At 42.4% G+C, this 18,862-nt stretch overlaps 1 protein-coding gene across 1 annotated transcript; it reads right to left on the reverse strand.

Moving 5' to 3' along the window:
- Positions 1–4,093: 4,093 nt before the first annotated feature.
- zgc:114130 (uncharacterized protein LOC570332 homolog) lies at positions 4,094–8,931 on the reverse strand. Its single transcript, XM_034604658.1, has 2 exons — positions 8,628–8,931; positions 4,094–7,152 (listed from the first exon to the last, which is right to left on the reverse strand). Exons 1-2 carry the CDS (start codon positions 8,682–8,684, stop codon positions 5,908–5,910), a joined length of 1,302 nt encoding a protein of 433 aa, XP_034460549.1. The 5' UTR covers positions 8,685–8,931; the 3' UTR covers positions 4,094–5,907.
- Positions 8,932–18,862: the final 9,931 nt, after the last annotated feature.

Below are 18,862 nucleotides of genomic sequence, written 5' to 3' on the forward strand. Positions count from 1 at the left end.
AACGTGAGTCTTCCACCAACATTGAAACAATAGCCAACCCACTCAATTATGTTTGTTCACAAACCGCAGCACGAAGCTTAAGAGGTTTAATAATGGGAGGAGAGAGAGAGAAATACTTGGGATGCAGCTTATTAAAGTTAACTACGGTGATGCCATCAGGGTTAAAGCCCGTGTTACAAACAAGTTGCAGGGATATCGGGAGGGAGGGTCTAATATTAGGGTCGCCATTGATTACATAATGGAAAGTGTAGGACTCAGTGGTTTTGGAAGCTGAGATATAGGAACTGAAAGTCTGGACACTTCAGCTTCTGCTTTTTCAGTTCTGACCATTCTTTTAAGGAATCAATCTTTCACAAGTCCCAAAACTTCTTGGAAGTGTAAAGTTGCATTGCTGTTGTACTGCTTTAAAAGTTTCCACACTCTGTTGTCTTAGACTTTGGGTTCGCTTGAAGTGGGTCGAGTCCTTACTTAATTTTGGAGGCCCTCAATACAAGAGCACTTGAAAGAGCTTAAAATCTCAAGAAAAGTTAAGTAAGATCCCTGGTTATTAGACTGCCACTCCACCACTCGCACCCTCGAGTTTTGTGGTTTCTGTAACTTCTTTACGACTGAGCGATTGCCATGGGACGAAAAACAGTCAAGAAAATTGAGTTAGGCGTCTGCATAAATGCACAGCACCTGACGGCCCACTCTTTTGCCCATTTGTTGCAACCCATTAAACACTTAGCCCAAATCCTTTCCGTAAAGAAAGAAAAAGAAAAAAAAACAGAAGGAGGGATTAGAGAGAAAGCCTGGGAGGGGGTGGAATTATAGAAAGTTGGTGGAGGAGGAGATTGGGAGAGTGGGCAGGAGGAAAATGAGATGAGAGAAAAGAAGAGCCTCTACAGGAGTCTGGAGGGGAATGAAAGGTAGAAAAGAGAAGTTTATTAGAGGCGGGGGCAGAGGGGAAGCAGTGTGGAGGCAAGATAAAGATGAGGAAGTTGTTAGCAGTGTGGGGAGAGGAATGGGTGAGGGTGTGAGATGTTTCTCGTACCTGTACCTAAATATCTCCCACAGTAGAATCTGGAGATTTGGGACAGTGAGCGTGAGGGACGAGGGTGAGGCCTCAGCAACAGCTGTTTTTGTGCTGCTCTACAAAGCTTGGCTCCCTTTCCTCCTGCTGCATCACAATGTCACCAAGCCTCACAAAAGAGGAACGGTGAATGAAGGGAGGGAGGGAGGGAGGGAGGAGGAGGAGGAGGAGGAGGGACTGGAAGAAAGAAAGGATGTGTTGGGGGGGGGGGGGTGTGAGTAAAACCAGCATTCATTCACTCAAACTGATGACTTGTTACAATTCAGTAACACTGTGCACAGAGAGCGGCTGAATTCTCTTTTGTAGTGTGAGAAAATGACAGAGACATCTGGGTCAGGTTTCCTGAAAGCAGCTCACTGCAGTTCACTTTAGTTTGCTGGAAATCACCCGTTTCAGTCTCAAATCATGGAGGAACCCCGAGCGCAGTACAGTGAACACGTGCAGCTCCTTAACATCCAGATTCCAAATGACGCAGGCAGAACTTTTTCATTCTATCTAAGTGCTAACAGAAGTTTGATATCCACAAAGGTTGCTGTAGCTACGTAGGTAATTCATATTAAATCATAGATTGTTTATACAGACAGACGACGCTTCACTTCATCCCATTTTTCAAAACTGAAGCCAAAATATCCTGGATACAAATGCTGCCATCTTGCGCCAATAACGTAAGTTGTGGCCATGAGTCTAGCGATTGTGGAATGGAGCTGCGGAATCGAGGTCAATCCGATACACAAGCTCGACCAATCACGATTCTGTCTTTTTTATAGCAGCAAATTGAAACCAAACATACCAGAATCATGAACACTTTAGCAAACATCAGTGTAAACATCTTGAAGAAACATGTATTTAACTTAAACCTATTAGTTCGGTCCATGTCCCATCATCTAACATGGAGGAGACAGGGTTTATGACCACAGTGCAGCCAACCACCTATATAGTGTTTGCAAAAGTCCTGCACTCCAGCTTTAAACCTGTTTATCCTTTAGTAGGTCAATAGCATTTTGCCAGGTTAAGTAGCGTAGCATTAATTAAGATAGCAGTAGCATTGTTTTGGGGTTAAAAAAAGGTAGTTTAAGTTTGTTAGCTGGTTAAGAAAAAGTTGAGAAAATATCAAATGTTAACTTAGTCAACAAGTGATAATGGCCCAGTATGAACACACTTGGATGCTTTATTCTTAAATGAACTATACTGAACAATACTAAGAATACACTAACAGCCTCAAAATGCAGATTTTCCCCTGAGCATCAGCAGAAGTCCATATATTGATTTCACTGGAAGTTTCCGACTTTCATCCTCTCAAGCTGTCACCATCCCTTCTTTATCTCGCTGTGTATTTTTCCTGACCCCCCACTATTACCTTTTTTTCTCCCTCTTTCTCACCTACCTATTCAACTTCCTCCACTCATGCATAGTTAAGAGTGAGCTCCTCTGTCTCACACACACAAACACAAACTTTGTCTCTCGGGGCCATATGTTGACCCGTGGTGGACCTGAATACAGCCATCTGCCTGCCTTTCCTATGTCCCACAGGGCAAGAGTGTGGGAGAATGTCTATCAGACACAATGCAACACACACACACATACACACACACACACACACATGCCTTTATCCCGTTTACAGCCACTAATCACTCCCAGACAGCGAAGCCATCTCATGTTAACAGTGACAAGATAATACTGTTGTTGCTCTTGTGCATGACAGAAAGATTCCTGGGGCCCTTTCTTTTTCTTTGTCTCTTTTTATGGACATCTGAGAATTTAAGGACTAATTATGTGTAGATTTGTAAAGAGAGTTGTAGAGTTGTAGAAAGTCTCACTGAGGGAGAGATGAGGGGACGTCATTGAAGTAAAGCAGAGTAACTCAGCGAGAGGATGGATGGAATCACTGGAGGCAGTGAGGGAGAAGGGAAATGGGTAGGAACCCAGGATTGGAAAGATTAAACCCTAACAAAAGGCTTCTTATCTCCACATGAAATCTTAGTAGAATGACTACACACACACACACACACACAAAAAAGTGTCCTGCTACCCTGAAGCACAGTGGGTGGGACGGGCATGATTTAACAAACGTGCTTCAATAGATTTTAATTTGCAATCAGAAAATGTTTAACTGCCCCTGACCTTTATGTAGCACATGTATTTTGTTTTTAAAGCGTAACAACCTCCAAATAGCTGGAAGTGGAAATCATGGTTTGCATTTACTTAATTCTAATACTCTTTCCTGCTGCTTTTTATAAATAAAAGAATAACAAAAGCCTTCACATATAAAAACCTGGTTCGATTTTTACTGACTCAAGAAGCAATCGACCAACGGCTTTGGGTTGTAAATACAATCTTGCAGAGGCTGCATCATGGAGGAAAAACAATTATTCAGCTTCACCTGGAAGTGTGAAGAGTCTTTTCTTCACGTCTGTAGTGTAACTTGAGGATGAAAGAGGGTTTTGGTGTCTGGATACTCATGTTAGCCCTTTTGAATAAATCCAAAAAGTTGTTCTTGAAAGCTTGTTACCCCCCAGTGTGGATGTCCCGGTATTAGTGATTTTTAGTATTTTTGAATAGACAAACTTTTAAATAGGCTGGTATCTGTTTGTTATATAGTTTACATTGATTGTTCAATTACTGCCTCTGAGATCCAGTTTGTGTTGCTGTCCAGTGAACATCTGTCTTATTATCACTGTGTACACCTCTAGTCTAAGATAGCAACTTCAGAGTAAGATGCGTTTATCTTCACTTTTCAAATTGTCACGGCAACATTAAAGGGCCAAGCTCTGACATTTGAGTTCAGGGGTGTGTGTGAGGTAGAATGAAAACCGTAAGTGACGGTTCACATGGTTTCCTGTTTGCTGCCTTCCTGCAACTCGCATCAATGTTTTAACATTGTGGCAAATACGCTAGAACAGCAGTCTACAAGGAAGGAAACGCACATGTGCCTTGTAACTTCTGAGTTGCTGCATCAGCAACTCAATACTGTTTCCCAGCAGAAGCTTCTGTGTGTGTAAAAAAAACAAAATCGAACAGTCAGTTTAAAAAAAACACAACTAAACTTTATTTCAGGTACAAAAAAGTCAAAGAAACCCAAATATATTAAACTTGATACAAGCATTAACAACTCAAAGTACTCTATAAATACGTTAAAATAAATTAAAGAAATTAATTTACTAAAGATAATCACCTTAAACACTGAACAGGCATCAAACATGTCGATGAAAAGGTGATTTTAAATAGACCGGAAACAGCACAGTGTCTGCTCTTCTACCAAACTACACCGTAAACACACAAAAACAGCAAAGTAACATTTCTAAAACTCTACGCATATGTACCCTAACTGTACAATAGCTGGATCTAACAGTAAAGGCAACAGACCTGGGAGAACAGGATACATGGAAGTGACTGCGCTTCACATTCGTAACAGTACAAAGCCATTAACAGGAGGAATTAACACTGAGAGACAAACATGACTATTCATCAAACATGTAACACCAGTGCTGCCTGTGGACAAGAGAGGAAGAAAATAAATCACACTCCTGGGAATGTTTGTGCTTAAGATAATCAAAGAATACAGTTTAGGCACCACAGATGTTTTTGAGAAAACTAACCAAAAGGTAAAAACAGATAGTTGAATTGATTAAATATTTACTTCTGAGCCAAAAGCTTACACCACATCAAATTATGAAAGACGCAGAATAACGTGATGGCACATCGTTTCGGTTTCCGTCCATCTTTGACCCTTAGTTTCTGCAGTGCCTGCTGTTGGAGCTGACACTTCACATATCAAAAGGCCATAAAATCTCTCTGTCCTGTTTTTCCTGTTGGCAAGTCCTACAGATAACGATATGTCATGAACATGAGATTTGCAAAAAGTATGATCAAGCCCAGGTGGCTTTTGTTGTGAACTCAAACTGAGTCCCTCTCCCTCCTCTCATAGGACAGGTTGACTTTGGTAATTTGGCGTTTTACTGATAACAGGTTTATCAACAAGGCACAACAGACAGAAGATCAACAGTTGTAGTTATCTTGACAACAAAGAAAACTGAACTCACACTAGCTTATGTCACTAAAAAAAGAAAGGAAAAAAAAAAAGTCGCACACCCTTCGTCACATCTCTCCAAACAAATCTTGATTCAACACTAACATGACCTTTTAAATAACATGACAGGCACTTCGGCCGTTTAAAAACGTAACATTCATGTTCAAGGCCAGTGATCTGAACGTAACCTCAGACTGAGGACATGGAAAATTTCACTCACTGAGCACTGAGATACTGTGTGCGTTTAATTGAAAAACACATTGTGTGTCTGTCCCACCATAATAAAAAAACGTTTGTGCTACAAAACAGACGTCTTTGGCTTTATCACATTTTGAGGATCACTCTGTAGATGCTGGTGAAATCTGAACAGAGTGGTCGGTCTTAACAGACGGCACTGGGGCAAATCACACTGTGATTACATTAGCTTAATTGCCATCTGCTTAATTAACATATTATTCTGATAAAGCATTAAACGCTTGCCACACTATTAGACTTCTGTCTTCATACTGGCAACACACCTATATTTTCAGTATCACTGCGGCCTTCCTTCTGCAAACGACACCGGCGTTTTAGCCAATCTCTGTCAGCGTTCAGACTCTGTCAATAAAGTCTTAGTTTCATTCAAGGCCACACGGGTGCAAAGAACGTTGTGTCGGTCCAGTGGCAGTGTGTGAAAGGGGAATGTTTATGTATGTGTCAAACTTATCAGCATCGTGTGTGTGCTGCATGTATTGTGTCTAATGGGGACATCATGTCTGTGTCTGAATGTATGTCAGTGTAAATGTTTGTGATTCCAGCACACTGCAGCCTAAAGGCAGACCACAGCAGGATCATCAGGCACAGAGAGCTGACTGAATACTGCCAGACGTCGGGCATTGCTTTCGTTGTTGCCACTGCTGGATTCAGAGCCGCTGAGCGAGCTAGCAGAGCTGCTCCCATCTTGGTCCTGGTCAGACAGAGAGGTGTAGGACAGGGAGCGGGCGCCCAGTGGGCGTGAAAAGACCCCAGGAGCGCCGGGACTCTGCCTCAGGGAAGGGGAGCCAGTTGGAGAGAGCCCACAGGGAGAGCAGCCGGAGTCTGGGGAAGGCAGGAATGGAGACTGGGGATCTGCTGTGATGGCTGGGCCCATGAGGGTTTGGAACTTGTCAGCAGGTGAAGCCTCAAAGGCAGAGTCCATCTCCAGGAAGGCGTGGCAGAGGAGGTCAGTAATATCGGCACAGGAAGGAGGAGACACCGAGGGAGCAGGTCTGAAAGAGGCGGCGGCCAAAGGGGGATGATCAGTGAGAGTGTGCTGAAGGGCTTGCTGGGGAGAGGGAAACCCAGCAAAGCTGAAGCTCTGTCTCACCAGAGGGGGTCTGTGCGTGCGGGAGGAGCTAAGTGGCTGCTGGGGAATGCTTGAGGAGGAGGAAGAGGACGAACGAGAGAAGGACTGCTCCCCTTCTTCCTCACCGTTGTGGACAAAGTGGCAGCGGATCCCGTAGGGGCAGAAGCCGATGGTGTGAAACGTACGACATGGCTCAGTTTTGTATTTTGGATGTCTGTTGAGATCTCGCAGCTCATCTTGCCCATGGGCAAACTGGCACTTGCCACCATACTTGCACAATCCGCTCTCCGTGAAAGAGCGACACAGTTCAGTCTTATAGCGTGAGGAGGAAGAGGAAGTGGAGAGAGATGACGTGGACAGGGAGGAGCTAGTGCTCAGTGCAGTGGGGCTGTCACTTTGGGAGTGCTGGAAGTCTGTCCCGGGCCAGCCTAGACTTGCTGCTGTGGTGCTGCTGGTCTCCACCATGCTGACAGAGCGCAGGGCAAGGAAGGCCGACTTCCCCCACTGGGAGGAATTAGCAATCTGGGAGGGCGGTGGGCTTTCTGACTGCTGCCCCCATTGGCTGGAGGGCAGAAATACACTCTCTGAAGGATCAGTGGGAGAGGAGAGAGACGAGAGGGAAAACGACGTGTTGCTGCGGGGCTGACCGATGTAACCCGGTGTTCTCATCTCCAGACTGAGGGACGGTGGCGGCCTGTTGGGCTCCATCAGGTCGAGACTGAGTAACTGCTGTATGAACAGACAAGAACAGACAACACAACATTAGCCGCACAACTCTAGAATCAATGTTCAAAATCTCTGTGGCTCATTCTTGGTTTAGCGATGGTAAATTTCTATTGACATTTTACTTGGAAACAAAACATGAATTTAAAGTCCATTTGTGCTGCTGATAAAACTTTTTTATGGATACTTAATTTCCACACTCAAAGTTACAAATGACATACGCAAAATAGCCATAACTGGCAAGATATAATTAATCCAATTAATCTTAAGCATCCTTGATAGATGTTTAAAAATATTAACTTTATACATTTTCCTTATTCAAAAATATAAACAAGTAGAGCTGATACTGTATTTGACAGTGTGAAACGATTTTTTGTGTTCGACATCCTGAAGAAAAAAAAAATCTTTACAAAACTGAATTTATGGATGATGGACACAAAATCATCAAGCAAATTAAGAAGCAAGTACAGCAGAACAAAACTAAACAGTAAAGTAACATATATATTTAAAAACAAAAAGGTAAGGCTAACTTATGACAGCAGTATGTCAAATGAGACTCACCCTCTATCATCTGATCAAGTTCCTGACAGGGAGAATTCATCTTAAATATCTACTGTAAAACGTTCTAGGATTATTTAAAACCCAGATTCGATTACCTGACCATTTATATGACTTTCTTACAAATATAACTAAACAATAAGATCAACTGAAATCAACAATTTAAGTAACGAATACATTGCAGGCATTTGAGCTGCAGATGCTAAAAACCATCGTATTTCTTCCATTAACATGAAAATCCAGCATCAGCCTCTGATACCTGGTTAAATCCTGTCGTACCGGGCTTCACGTGCATCTTCTACTGTGATGAAAACGGTTTGACGGTGGACGTTGGACCACATACGATACAATATGAACCTGTGCAAACTACTGGAGTTAATGCACAGCTACAGGGTTAAACACAAGGGAGCTGCAACAGGAAAGTTGTGGTTGTTTCAAGCAACAACTGCTCCGGAAGTTGTCGCTGTTTTGATCCAACGTGTCTTTCGTTAACAGAGCTGAGATATGACTCGATACCTCAGTGTAACCAGTGGTAACAAGCTCCTACCTAAACCAGTCCAACCAAGACTAGTTACATGGGTGACTTCAGTCCGGAGCAGGCAGCTCAATGGGCTGCGATGAATTTTAAACACCAGCCTCCACTACGCTCTCACTTTGTGACAAGTTAGCTCCCATGCTAACTTTACTTTTACCCACTTTAAAGCTTCAAACGGCCAATGGAGACTGTTTAAATCCACAAACTCACACCAGCAGGGACACTGAATAAAGTTAAAATACATTCAAAGCGGTTTTTCTTTAAAGAGACGAAGCGAGCGATTAGCGTAAAGTTAGCAGCGTGGCTACCAGCTAAGCTAACACGCTGCAGAGAGCTAGCCAACTGTTGGCTCCACAACTTTTTCACTAACTGTTTCCCCTTCCTTTACCTTGCACATCATCTGCTCCAGGTCGGACAGCTGGTCGAGTTTGGGGAAAGATGGCATCTCGCTGGGTTCGTAAAGCCGGGTCCGGTCCCGTCTGTCCCCGCAGTGATAGACCGACGAGCAGGGACACTCGCTGGCATGAGTCGGTCAGAAGTTTCCAGCAGAGTCTGCGGAGCCAAACAAGCTCCACGGTCCGACCACGTGTGGATTTAACACCGAGCTGCGAGCCCCTCCCAGCATCCTGCGCGTCTGAGGAGGGTCCCCGCCAGGGCCGTGCAGCACTTTCTGAGGGGCCACCTCTCCCCCACCGGGGAAAAGGGCACACGTTTCTTGTCAACAAAGTTTAAGCAATAATAAATATATAGATTTGGCGTCTTAAGTTCAACATTTGATGAGATTTGTGGTTTTACCTGCAGGTTTTACTTGGGCAATGAAATAGTATCAATCATTTAGATCAGTACCGAAGTGCAGTATACAGAGATTTATTGCTTATGTATTGTGCACAGTAAGGAGGTATTGCAATAGTTCTTAAAACGTAAATTAAAAACCCACCTATATGGTTTTTGTGTTTTTGTTGTTGTGTTGTCATTTATTATTATTATTATTAATAATAATAATAATATTATTATTATTAATTTAGTTATATATATATATATTAACTTTCTTTTATTGTTGTCTTTTCTATTATTGATTGCTTTGGTATGCATTAGTCTCTAAATGTGAATGTATCTCATTTTAAATACATTTTCAACATCCTATGTTTTGTCAAGAACTTTGAATTGCATTTGATTTGAATGAAAGGTACATTTTTCATTCAAATACATTTTGATCGATTGATGCACAAAGAAGCCACAACCTTCACACAATTCAGTCTTTAAACTTAAAAGACAAGACAGAACCTCTTTATATTAAGTAAGAACATACAATTTTGCACAGAATAATTTAAAATATAGATGTTTGGTCAAGGCTACATATACATGACGTTAATCTTTTTATCCACGCTTGTGTTACCTTCCTTTTCCATGATTGTAAAGCACTTTGGCGTATAAATGATGCTGAGAAACAGAGGCCTTGATGTTATTAGAAGTTCTGTCTGATAAACTGAAATTGTATAATCCTTGCTATCAAAATAATAAGGCCTCATGCAGTGATCCTGATGTTTGATCATTATGACTGCTGCAGATGTTCTTACTCCTTCTTGCATTAATATGTTATTATTACCTTCATCAAGGAGGTCAAGTTTTCACCCCTCTCCGATCATTTGTTTGTTTGTTTGTGACCAGCATTTGACCAGAACTTTATGAAAGGATGTGGTATGGGTCAGGAAAGAACCCATTACATTTTGGTGCGCTTCCGAACAAAGAGGCAAATCCAGGATTTTCTTTCACAGTTTTTAACAGTTGCTAAAACAAATTAAAGAAACATTGCAGAACAAAGGGAGCTGCAAGGAACATACAGTGTATGCAGACAAACACCAACAAGAAAAAAAGCCAACAGCAAGGACGAAAAGGCAGAAAAGAGAAGAAACTGAACATATGGGAAGAAGCGACAGAATGGAGACAGGCTATCGCTGTGAGACAGACACAGAGGAGTGAAGACTTTGATTTCAAAGGTAAAGGTGGATGTGTGAAAAATTCCACCGCAGAGCCATGAGAGTATCAGACGGCCCCACTCCCTCCAAACACACACACAAAGACACTCACAGGTTTGTTCCTCTACATTTGCAAGGAAACTGTCAAAACAAATTGCTATCACCTTAAACTCAAAGCTTACATTTATCTAAAACCCACAATAATCACAACCCAACATACTACCCTAAATCCAAGCCTGGAGAAAATTGCCAAAGATGATAAGGGTCCCATTCTGCTCCCATCACTGCAGATGTCTGGTCCTCACAAAGATAGAACTTTTCCGAACACACACACACACCCTCGCTGGTCTGCCAGGAGTGAAGTTGTCACACCTCTGGGATCGTAAGGAGCGTTGCAGCAGCATGCCCACAGCGGCTCGACGAGTTGGTGAACAGCTAACGGCAGCCTCGGGGAGAGAAACAGTTTACAGTTTGTTCTGCATAAAGTTCAGTGCAGCTTGTGGCCGGATATAAAGGTTTGATTCCCCTCTGGAGGAAGGTCCTGCTGAGACTGTACTCACAAGGATGTTTGCTCAGAAAAAAAAGTACCGCGTCTTTTACATAGAGGGTATTTACTTCTATCTAAAGATGTGTGCATGGGAGAGGAATGTACTGTAATGTAGCTTTGAAACATAATTGTGTATTTTAAAGAAGAAGAAGAAGAAATCTGGTCCGTCGCTCGGAGGCCCCTTTACAAAGATGAGCTCAGCTGAGAACAAAGCCAGCCGAAAAGCTTTGTTTTGGTCCAGCCAAGTGGTCACCATTAAGTGTGTGTGTGAGTGTGAGTGTGTGTGTGTTTATGTGTGTATGCGGGCTTGTGTGTGTTTGACAGAGGGTCTCAACACCCCCCTCCCCTCTTGTTTTGTGATGATGTAATGGTATGGGTATACTCCACTGCTCCACAGCCTGAGGGTTGTCTGATCCAGCCGTGTTTTGACTTGCGAGATTTGTACGTTAAGCTGAGTTGTTTTTTTCCTCACATACCTGTGGTGTCCTGATGTCCACAGTGTCCAGGACATGTGAAAAATGTCCACACGACTCCCCGCATGAATCCCTAATAGAAATAGAAATCTATTCTGTATGGGTGAATAAGATGATTTTTGTACAAGTTGTAGATGATGCACGATTGGCTGTAAGGGGAGGAATGACATAATCTGCCTTCAGACAATGCACTGAAGTCCAGATATTTTCCTCAAGCGTTGCAGAGGGCCTGTATGTGTGAATGTAAATGGTTGAGTGGACGTTTCTGACATTTCTAGTTTACAACAGACAGGAAAACTGTAAGAATACAAATATCTTAGAATGAAAAAGAGGAGCCATACAAGTACAAGATGCCGATGAAGATGTCAACTTGGAAAAACGAGCTTTGAGAGCTTTAAGTGCTAGGGGCAGAGGCCAGTGTCAATACACTATCGACAAAAACAAACGATTTCAGCAGTGGAATTTATACATCATGCCCTGCCTCCTGTATGAGCTACTCAGACACCAACCTTCAGCTGAAGGCTCCAGAAATGTTCCTGATGTTGGTGACGTGTCTGATGCGGACAGTCTCCTGCTGCGTTCTTCATGTGAAAGGCAATTTCTGGAAAATGTGGTACATATTTGGGAGTGGATGTTTGAAAACAGCTCTACTGTGACATGGCAAAATGTCTTCCATGAAGAAAGCTAATCATGTTAATAATCCTCCACGTTCGAAAGCTCTGACTTGTGATTGTCAGAAATACTCACACGGACACATTTCCCAGAAGTTCATGTCTATAGAACATGCTAATCACCAGGCCACAGCAACATCCCACACATAGGAACTAAGTTGTAGACCACATCCAGATATAGTCCCTTCTCATCATACAACCATATGCATTTAATGCTAAGAGTGAACAAGGCCTAATTATATTGCGACTGACCTTTGGGGGCTAACCCACACGAAATGCTGCCCTAATTAGCTGATCGCCTTTAAGTGTTTAGCTCTGTTTGCTTTTTTTTTTAATTGTTTACTGTTTACACTGAGATGAAGACCACCACTGTGAACAACAAGCTGTTAGCAAGATGTCAACAGCACGAACGCCTTGAGGTAACCAGGCCCTTCTGTTAATTTGGTTGAGCAAACAACTGTTATCTGTAAACAAGCTTTTTGGTCAGCGAGTCGAGTTTACTTCAATAAACAAATCTCCTTTTTCGGGGCGAGTTAGGGATTACTGAGAGTGCAGCGAGGGGTGGGGGGTGGTGGAGTTGTGGTGGTGGGGCTTTCTGAAGGAAAAGGAGGGGGGGGGGGGGGGGGACTCCTTGTTGAGTCCAGCTGGGATAGAGGGGCCTTCTGAGCACAATGAGCTCAATGAGCTGCAGAACCAACTAACAAACTAATGGCCCGCCCTCCGCGACTCAACCCCCATACACACCCACACACACACACACACATGTAGGGGCTGGTGAATGGGTGAGATAGAAGGGCTTGTTTGGAGGAACGAGATGGGGGTGAGGAGGGGGATGAAGGGGCAGGATTGGGGGCTATTTAGAGGAAAAAACAGGGGAAATGAGAGAGTGCGCAGAGAGAAAGAAAGAGAGGAAGGAACTGAAGGATTGTAGGTGGAGTAATAAGACTGGCTCCATGCTCAAACAGGTTTATCTCCAGATTTGGGATCAATCGACCAGATACATAAAGATGGGTTCATGGGACGCATTTCCTCGCTCTGTCCCATGACCTTTCCTGCAGTGGGATTTGCTGCATGCAACATCTGTTTGATATTAGAGGAGATTTACAGAGGTGACATGGTGGTGTGGGGTTACCCAAAGACTGCTGACTGCAGGGTGCCGCCTCTCCACACATAATCCTGCAGGATGTTTTCAAATAAATGGTCTGAAATAATGAAGTAATTTATAGTTTGTCAAAAAAAAGGAGAGTGGGAAGGATGCCCAGTGAGAGCCAGTTAATGATACCATGTGATATACATGTGTGTATATGACATATTCTTTATATTTTGAATAGTTTGTTATTCTAATTTCATATGGGTTGTAAGCAAAGGGCCGAGGCTGAGCTAATCCATACACTGTCAACAGTGTGTGTGTTTGTGAGAGTATGTGTGTGTGTGTGTGTGTGTGTGTGTGGGTGTGTGGATGTCTGGATGTGTGGAAATCTGCAGACAATTTGTGGAGTAAAACATTTGTGTTATAGCACCATTTGCATGTGTGTGTTACAGAGAGTGACACACACTCACACACTTGCAGACTCAGCCCATTGAAACTCTGATGATTAAGAGAAGTCATTCCTCCACAGCCTCAAACAGGCTTCTTCAGATAAGAGGCCACTATTACCAGTGAAATAATAAAGGGAGAGGGAGGAGGAGGAGGAGGAGGAGGAGGAGGGGGTCTGTAGAACTGATGAACATCTGCTCCTCTTTTCCTCTCTTTTCTTCACCCCCTCCTCCTCAGCAGTTTCCTTCTTTCACAATGTACCCCCTGCCCCATTCGTCGAGAGAGAGAGAGAGAGAGAGAGAGAGAGAGAGAGAGAGAGAGAGAGAAAAAAATTGTATCTACGTCAATGGGAGAAAATGATTTAAATTTCTTAAGAATGGATATTATCTTTAAAGCAGTTCAATAACATGAAGACATGACTGCAGCCTCATTAATAAACATGATAACCAGAGTGACTGCACTGGAATGTACGTTTATGCATAAATACATAACAAGTAACTCAACAAGTTACTCTCTTTGCTGTTTTACAAACACTCACACACACACTCACACACACACACACACACACACACACACACACACACACACACACACGCACACACACACACACACACACACACACACACACACACACATGCACACACACACACACACACACACACACACACACACACACACACACACACACACACACACACATCCAGAAATGCTGCACAGCAGGGTTCTACTCACCGGGCAAGGGTCATAACATAACCTTTGACCTCTGACATCACCCCTCCCGCAGCCTCTCCTCTTGCCCGCTGGAATTCACTCCTGTGGATTCAATTAGAAAGCTGGAGAGGAGGAGAGGAGAGAGAAGGACGGCGGAGGTTGAAAAACAAGAGAACAGTGACAAATGTCTGAAGACAGAGCAGGAGGAGACAATGAGTCGGGGTGGAGGGAGAGTGTGAGTCAAGACATTCGTTCTTTGAACAGTGTTTTAGAAAAAAAAAGGAGTCAGCTGTGTTTGTGATGCTGTGTAAACTCGGGGTCCCACAGCAGCCATAGTGAGGAACACTGTATATGGCCGAAAATATGCAGAAGCTGATCCTAATTTTTTTTATACTTTTACTGTGAGGAAAGGTTTCTTTGTCACAGTAATAGCAGTGATGGGATGTAACAAAGTACTTTATTGTGTACTTAAATACATTTTTCATGTATCTGTATTTTCAGGTACTTTTTCACTTTTACTCCACTACGTATATCAGTAGATATCTTTACTTTCTACTCCACTACATTTTTACAATACAGTATTTTACATGTCTGCATTTTATATTTCTGAACGTAATCAATAATAACAGGGGAATTGGTCCAGAGCCGGCAGGTAACATTACACCCTGCCTCCTGCGGCCAGAGTACGAGGAAACACCTGACATGGATTTGGAAGAGGCCGAGACTCAGCCATAAAAATGTATTGGAAAGTTGCATTCGGGACTGGGCTACTTTAACTTTAAATATATTCAAAAGAAAGTACTTAGTAGAAAAGACAATGTGGTACTTTTACTTGAGTATACATCTTCATCTATTTACTTGTGCTTTTACTTATGTAGAATGTTCAAGTACTTCCTCCACTACTCTATGGCAAAAAATATGACACTGATCCCTTCATCTTAGTGTTATACATTTGCGTTATAATATAAAATGATTCATCATATCTTAGTTTATTGATACTCATATGTTTTTATCCTATTCTAGCATTTTATTCATCTTTTAAAATCTTGTTTATAATAACCATATATTCCCTTGACTCAGTTTGTGTAAAGCTCTTTCTTGATAAAAATATACAATTCAAATAAACGTGTTGCTTTAAATTTTTTTTGTGACATTTATGTGCATCCAGCTTTGTGGCAAGAGTATGCTCCCAAGACACATTAAGGTTGACAAAGAAATTATAATTTTATTTTTTGTGTGTTTGTTGTGTTTCACTGGGCTGCACAGATCCACCATCTCTTATCCTTTCAACATTCACATGTTTGGGATGTGAACCAGACCCCATCGCTCAACAGCAGAGGGTTTTCAGAGGGTGGGGGCTGCTACAGCATATTTAGATACATCTGTTTATAAGTATTAGTTATATGGTGTAATAATGTTCAAGCTAACTGATTGCACAGTTGACTGTATTCATTGTAAATTACTACTCTTTCATATTTACAACCTCAGAAGAATATTTGTGGCTTGTGTGACATATTGTTAGAGAAGGCCATATAAAGTGTGTGTTGAGCTCACATTGTTTGGTAGCAACACAGAGGAAGAAGAGAACTGTATATTTACATCCTCTGTATGATCACACAAGGATCTTGTATTTGCTGCTTTCTACTGCCCACTGCTGGTGTAACCTGGCTATGATGCTGTCATCCCCTCTGCACAGTGAGCTCATTAAACCGAGAGAAGGATTTGAGCTAAAACCCCACAGTGTCACAGGGCGGCTTTTGATGTACTATCATGATATATCGAGATGGCTGCTTTGAGGCTGAGGCACAGGAAACCCAGCAGTCCCCAGGCTGGAGGCCTCTCCTCCTCATCGCAGGAGCTGTTAAAGGACTTCTCTTCCCTGGTGAACCACATTGACGGCTGATTGGTGGAGCAACAAGACAGACAGGAAGTGAACAGGGATAAAGAGCATGAACCCATGCAGACATAGAACCTGTCTGATTCACCAGTGAGAGGAGCTGTTGCACTATTTCCATGTAAGTTCTGTGGCCCTCAGTGAGGCGGTTAGATTTCAGTCATTTGACGAAATCAGTTTCCATTTAGAGAAATGAGAAATGCCATGTGTTATCTGATGCTGTATGCGTCTATTTATTCATCTCTATGGGCATATTATCATACACATGCACGAACTAGATTTTCTGAGTCAGAGTTGTGCAGGTAACAAGAGGCCGCCTGAGGAAGAACAGGGGATCTGACACAACCCTTGCCCCTGGAAGTGAGCCACTCCAACATTACGTGAATTAAGCAACAGTTCCTGGAGCGCCTGTTCGACCGAAAAACAAAATAGAACAGTCAAATCTTTGTTTCCACACAGAGGGATTGTTCAGACCTCTGTGTTTCTGTCAGGCTCGTCAACAGATGGAACAACATAAATCATTAACAGGAACATGATGCGACAGAGTGACGGAGGAGAGGAGGGTGTGTATGTGTGTTTGTGTCTAGTTATTTTTTGTTACCTGTTTAGGGCCTATTCCTACGTAAACTGACCTAAGTAGACCTCATTGGGACCAAAGCCTGGTCCCAATATTACAAAACAGCATGTCTGAGCTCCTGGTTAAGGTTTGTGGTAAGAAGTGAATTGTGGTTTGGTTAAGGTTAGAATAAGGAATGAATTTGTCCTGGTAAAGGTCAGAGATTAGGTTGTGTGTGTGTGTGTGTGTGTGTGTATGAGTATGTGTGTGTGGTCCAGGTATTACTCATGTTCTTTGGACCTAAATATGTTTTCACAGTCACATTTTGAAGACTTGTCCAGCAAGTCCCCAAAAGGTAAATCATTAAAGTTTAAGGTCAAGACAAGGGTTAATGTTGGGTAACAGTTAGGTTTAGGTTAGAGTTAGAGTTAGAGTTAGGGGAAATCAATGTAATGCCCTCTGAAGTCATAGAGACACGTGTGTGTGTACTCACGTGCAAAGTGGAAGAGAGAGTCTGTTGGCTGCTATGAGAGAGACAAAAACTTTGTCTTTTAACTTTATGAAAACAATCCAGCCCAAAGTAGACTTAACTTAACGATAAAAGTCGTTTAAACGAATCTACTTTTGTAAAATCTTATGGGGGAGGGTTTTTCTTGTCATTACCTAACATATCTGGCGTCCTCTGCGAGAGTAACACGATTACTGGTATGAAGGGGCAGACAGCGGAGTGATGTCAGGTGTTTGGACACCGTTCAGCAAAATGTGGAACGAGCGTCATAAGAGTCCGTGTTGCAACACATTTATTTACCGGAGCTGTTTAAAGAGCTGCTACTTTGCCCAGGGTCAGGCATTTCTGTGCGTAGAACTCTGGTGTTGGTTCACAGTTTTTTCTGCCTAAATTTGTAGTTTTTGAGAAAGGGAACATTACTATTTGTTGTTGTGTTGTGGACAGAAACAGCAGTGCGTAGATAATAAGGCCACTTGTGTGACTGCGAAAAGGATGATTCTTTAAACTGTTACCTTGTTTATCTCTGCTTTTATTATATGATCGTGTTGGTAAATTGAGCAATAATACAGACTGATAATATTCTATGCGAATTTACCATAAGCGATGCGTGTTCATCTTGCAGCCTTGTCGTAAAGAAAACAATGTATAAGAAATTGTATTGACAGGGTGTTAATAGTGTCTGTGAAACATTACATATTGTGGTTTCATGGATAACTCAGGGTGTTTGTGTCCGTGTGAGTGTGTTATGAGTGTGTTAATCTATGCATACTTGTTGTGTGCACGTGTTCTTCTCAGCGTGTAACCTGTTTACTATTCAGACAGAAGTGGGGCATGAATTTGTATGTACGGTTATCCCTCAGAATCCATGTATTTGGCATGAAAGTGTTTCTTACTGCCATCACATTCCAACCTCTCGTCACCTCGGCCACGAGAGGTTCATGTGAATTTAGTACATACCTTCTTTCTGCCTTCACTTTACACTGTGCGTGCGCAAGAACTTGTCAGTACATAATGTTATAATCAAGTTTGTGCGTTTGTTTGTGTGAAATTTACTCTGAGGAGAAAATATTTATCCGCTAACCCAGTTTGAAGAGTAGGAATGCTGCAATAGTTGCTGATGTGCAGATGTGAGCGTCTGTGTGTGTGTGTGTGTGTGTCTCCCTGCAGCTGAATGTGTGCCAAAGGATGATTGCTGGTCTGTATATTCTCACACTCTGCTCATCCAACTGTATCCAGGCAACAGCTCATAATATTGATCGGTGTGTTTGATCAGAGGGATATTGATGGATCTGGAGCCTCATATCAAATGACGTCTTCCTTTTTCTTTTATTTGTACAGCACGTTGGTATCCAGGAAACTTGTAATAATCGGTATGAGAGTTCAGATCTGTGTGTGTGTGTATGTGTGTGCGTGTGTGCATATACAATACATAGGTGTCTGTGTCTCATGGCTGTCTGTGCTGCACCACACTGTTTCCTGTGCAAACTTAGTTTCCATGTTTTGTACCAGCCTGCATGTATACTGTCTGCGTATTAGTGAAGTTTCCAATTGTTTCTCCACGTGAGTGTCTGCATGTGCTTGAATCCTAATTTTCCTTATAAAAGATGTGTATGTATGTGTACAGTTTAAAATGTAATGTCCAGTGTTTGGCTCTGAGGGTTAAAGCAAAGACTTATTGTATAATAACTAATATAATATGTTCTTCTTTAAACTAGTTGCAAATAGGTCAAAGACATATTTAAGATTTTTA

This window comes from Hippoglossus hippoglossus, chromosome 13, assembly GCF_009819705.1.
Source record: "Hippoglossus hippoglossus isolate fHipHip1 chromosome 13, fHipHip1.pri, whole genome shotgun sequence".
NCBI lineage: Eukaryota > Metazoa > Chordata > Actinopteri > Pleuronectiformes > Pleuronectidae > Hippoglossus > Hippoglossus hippoglossus.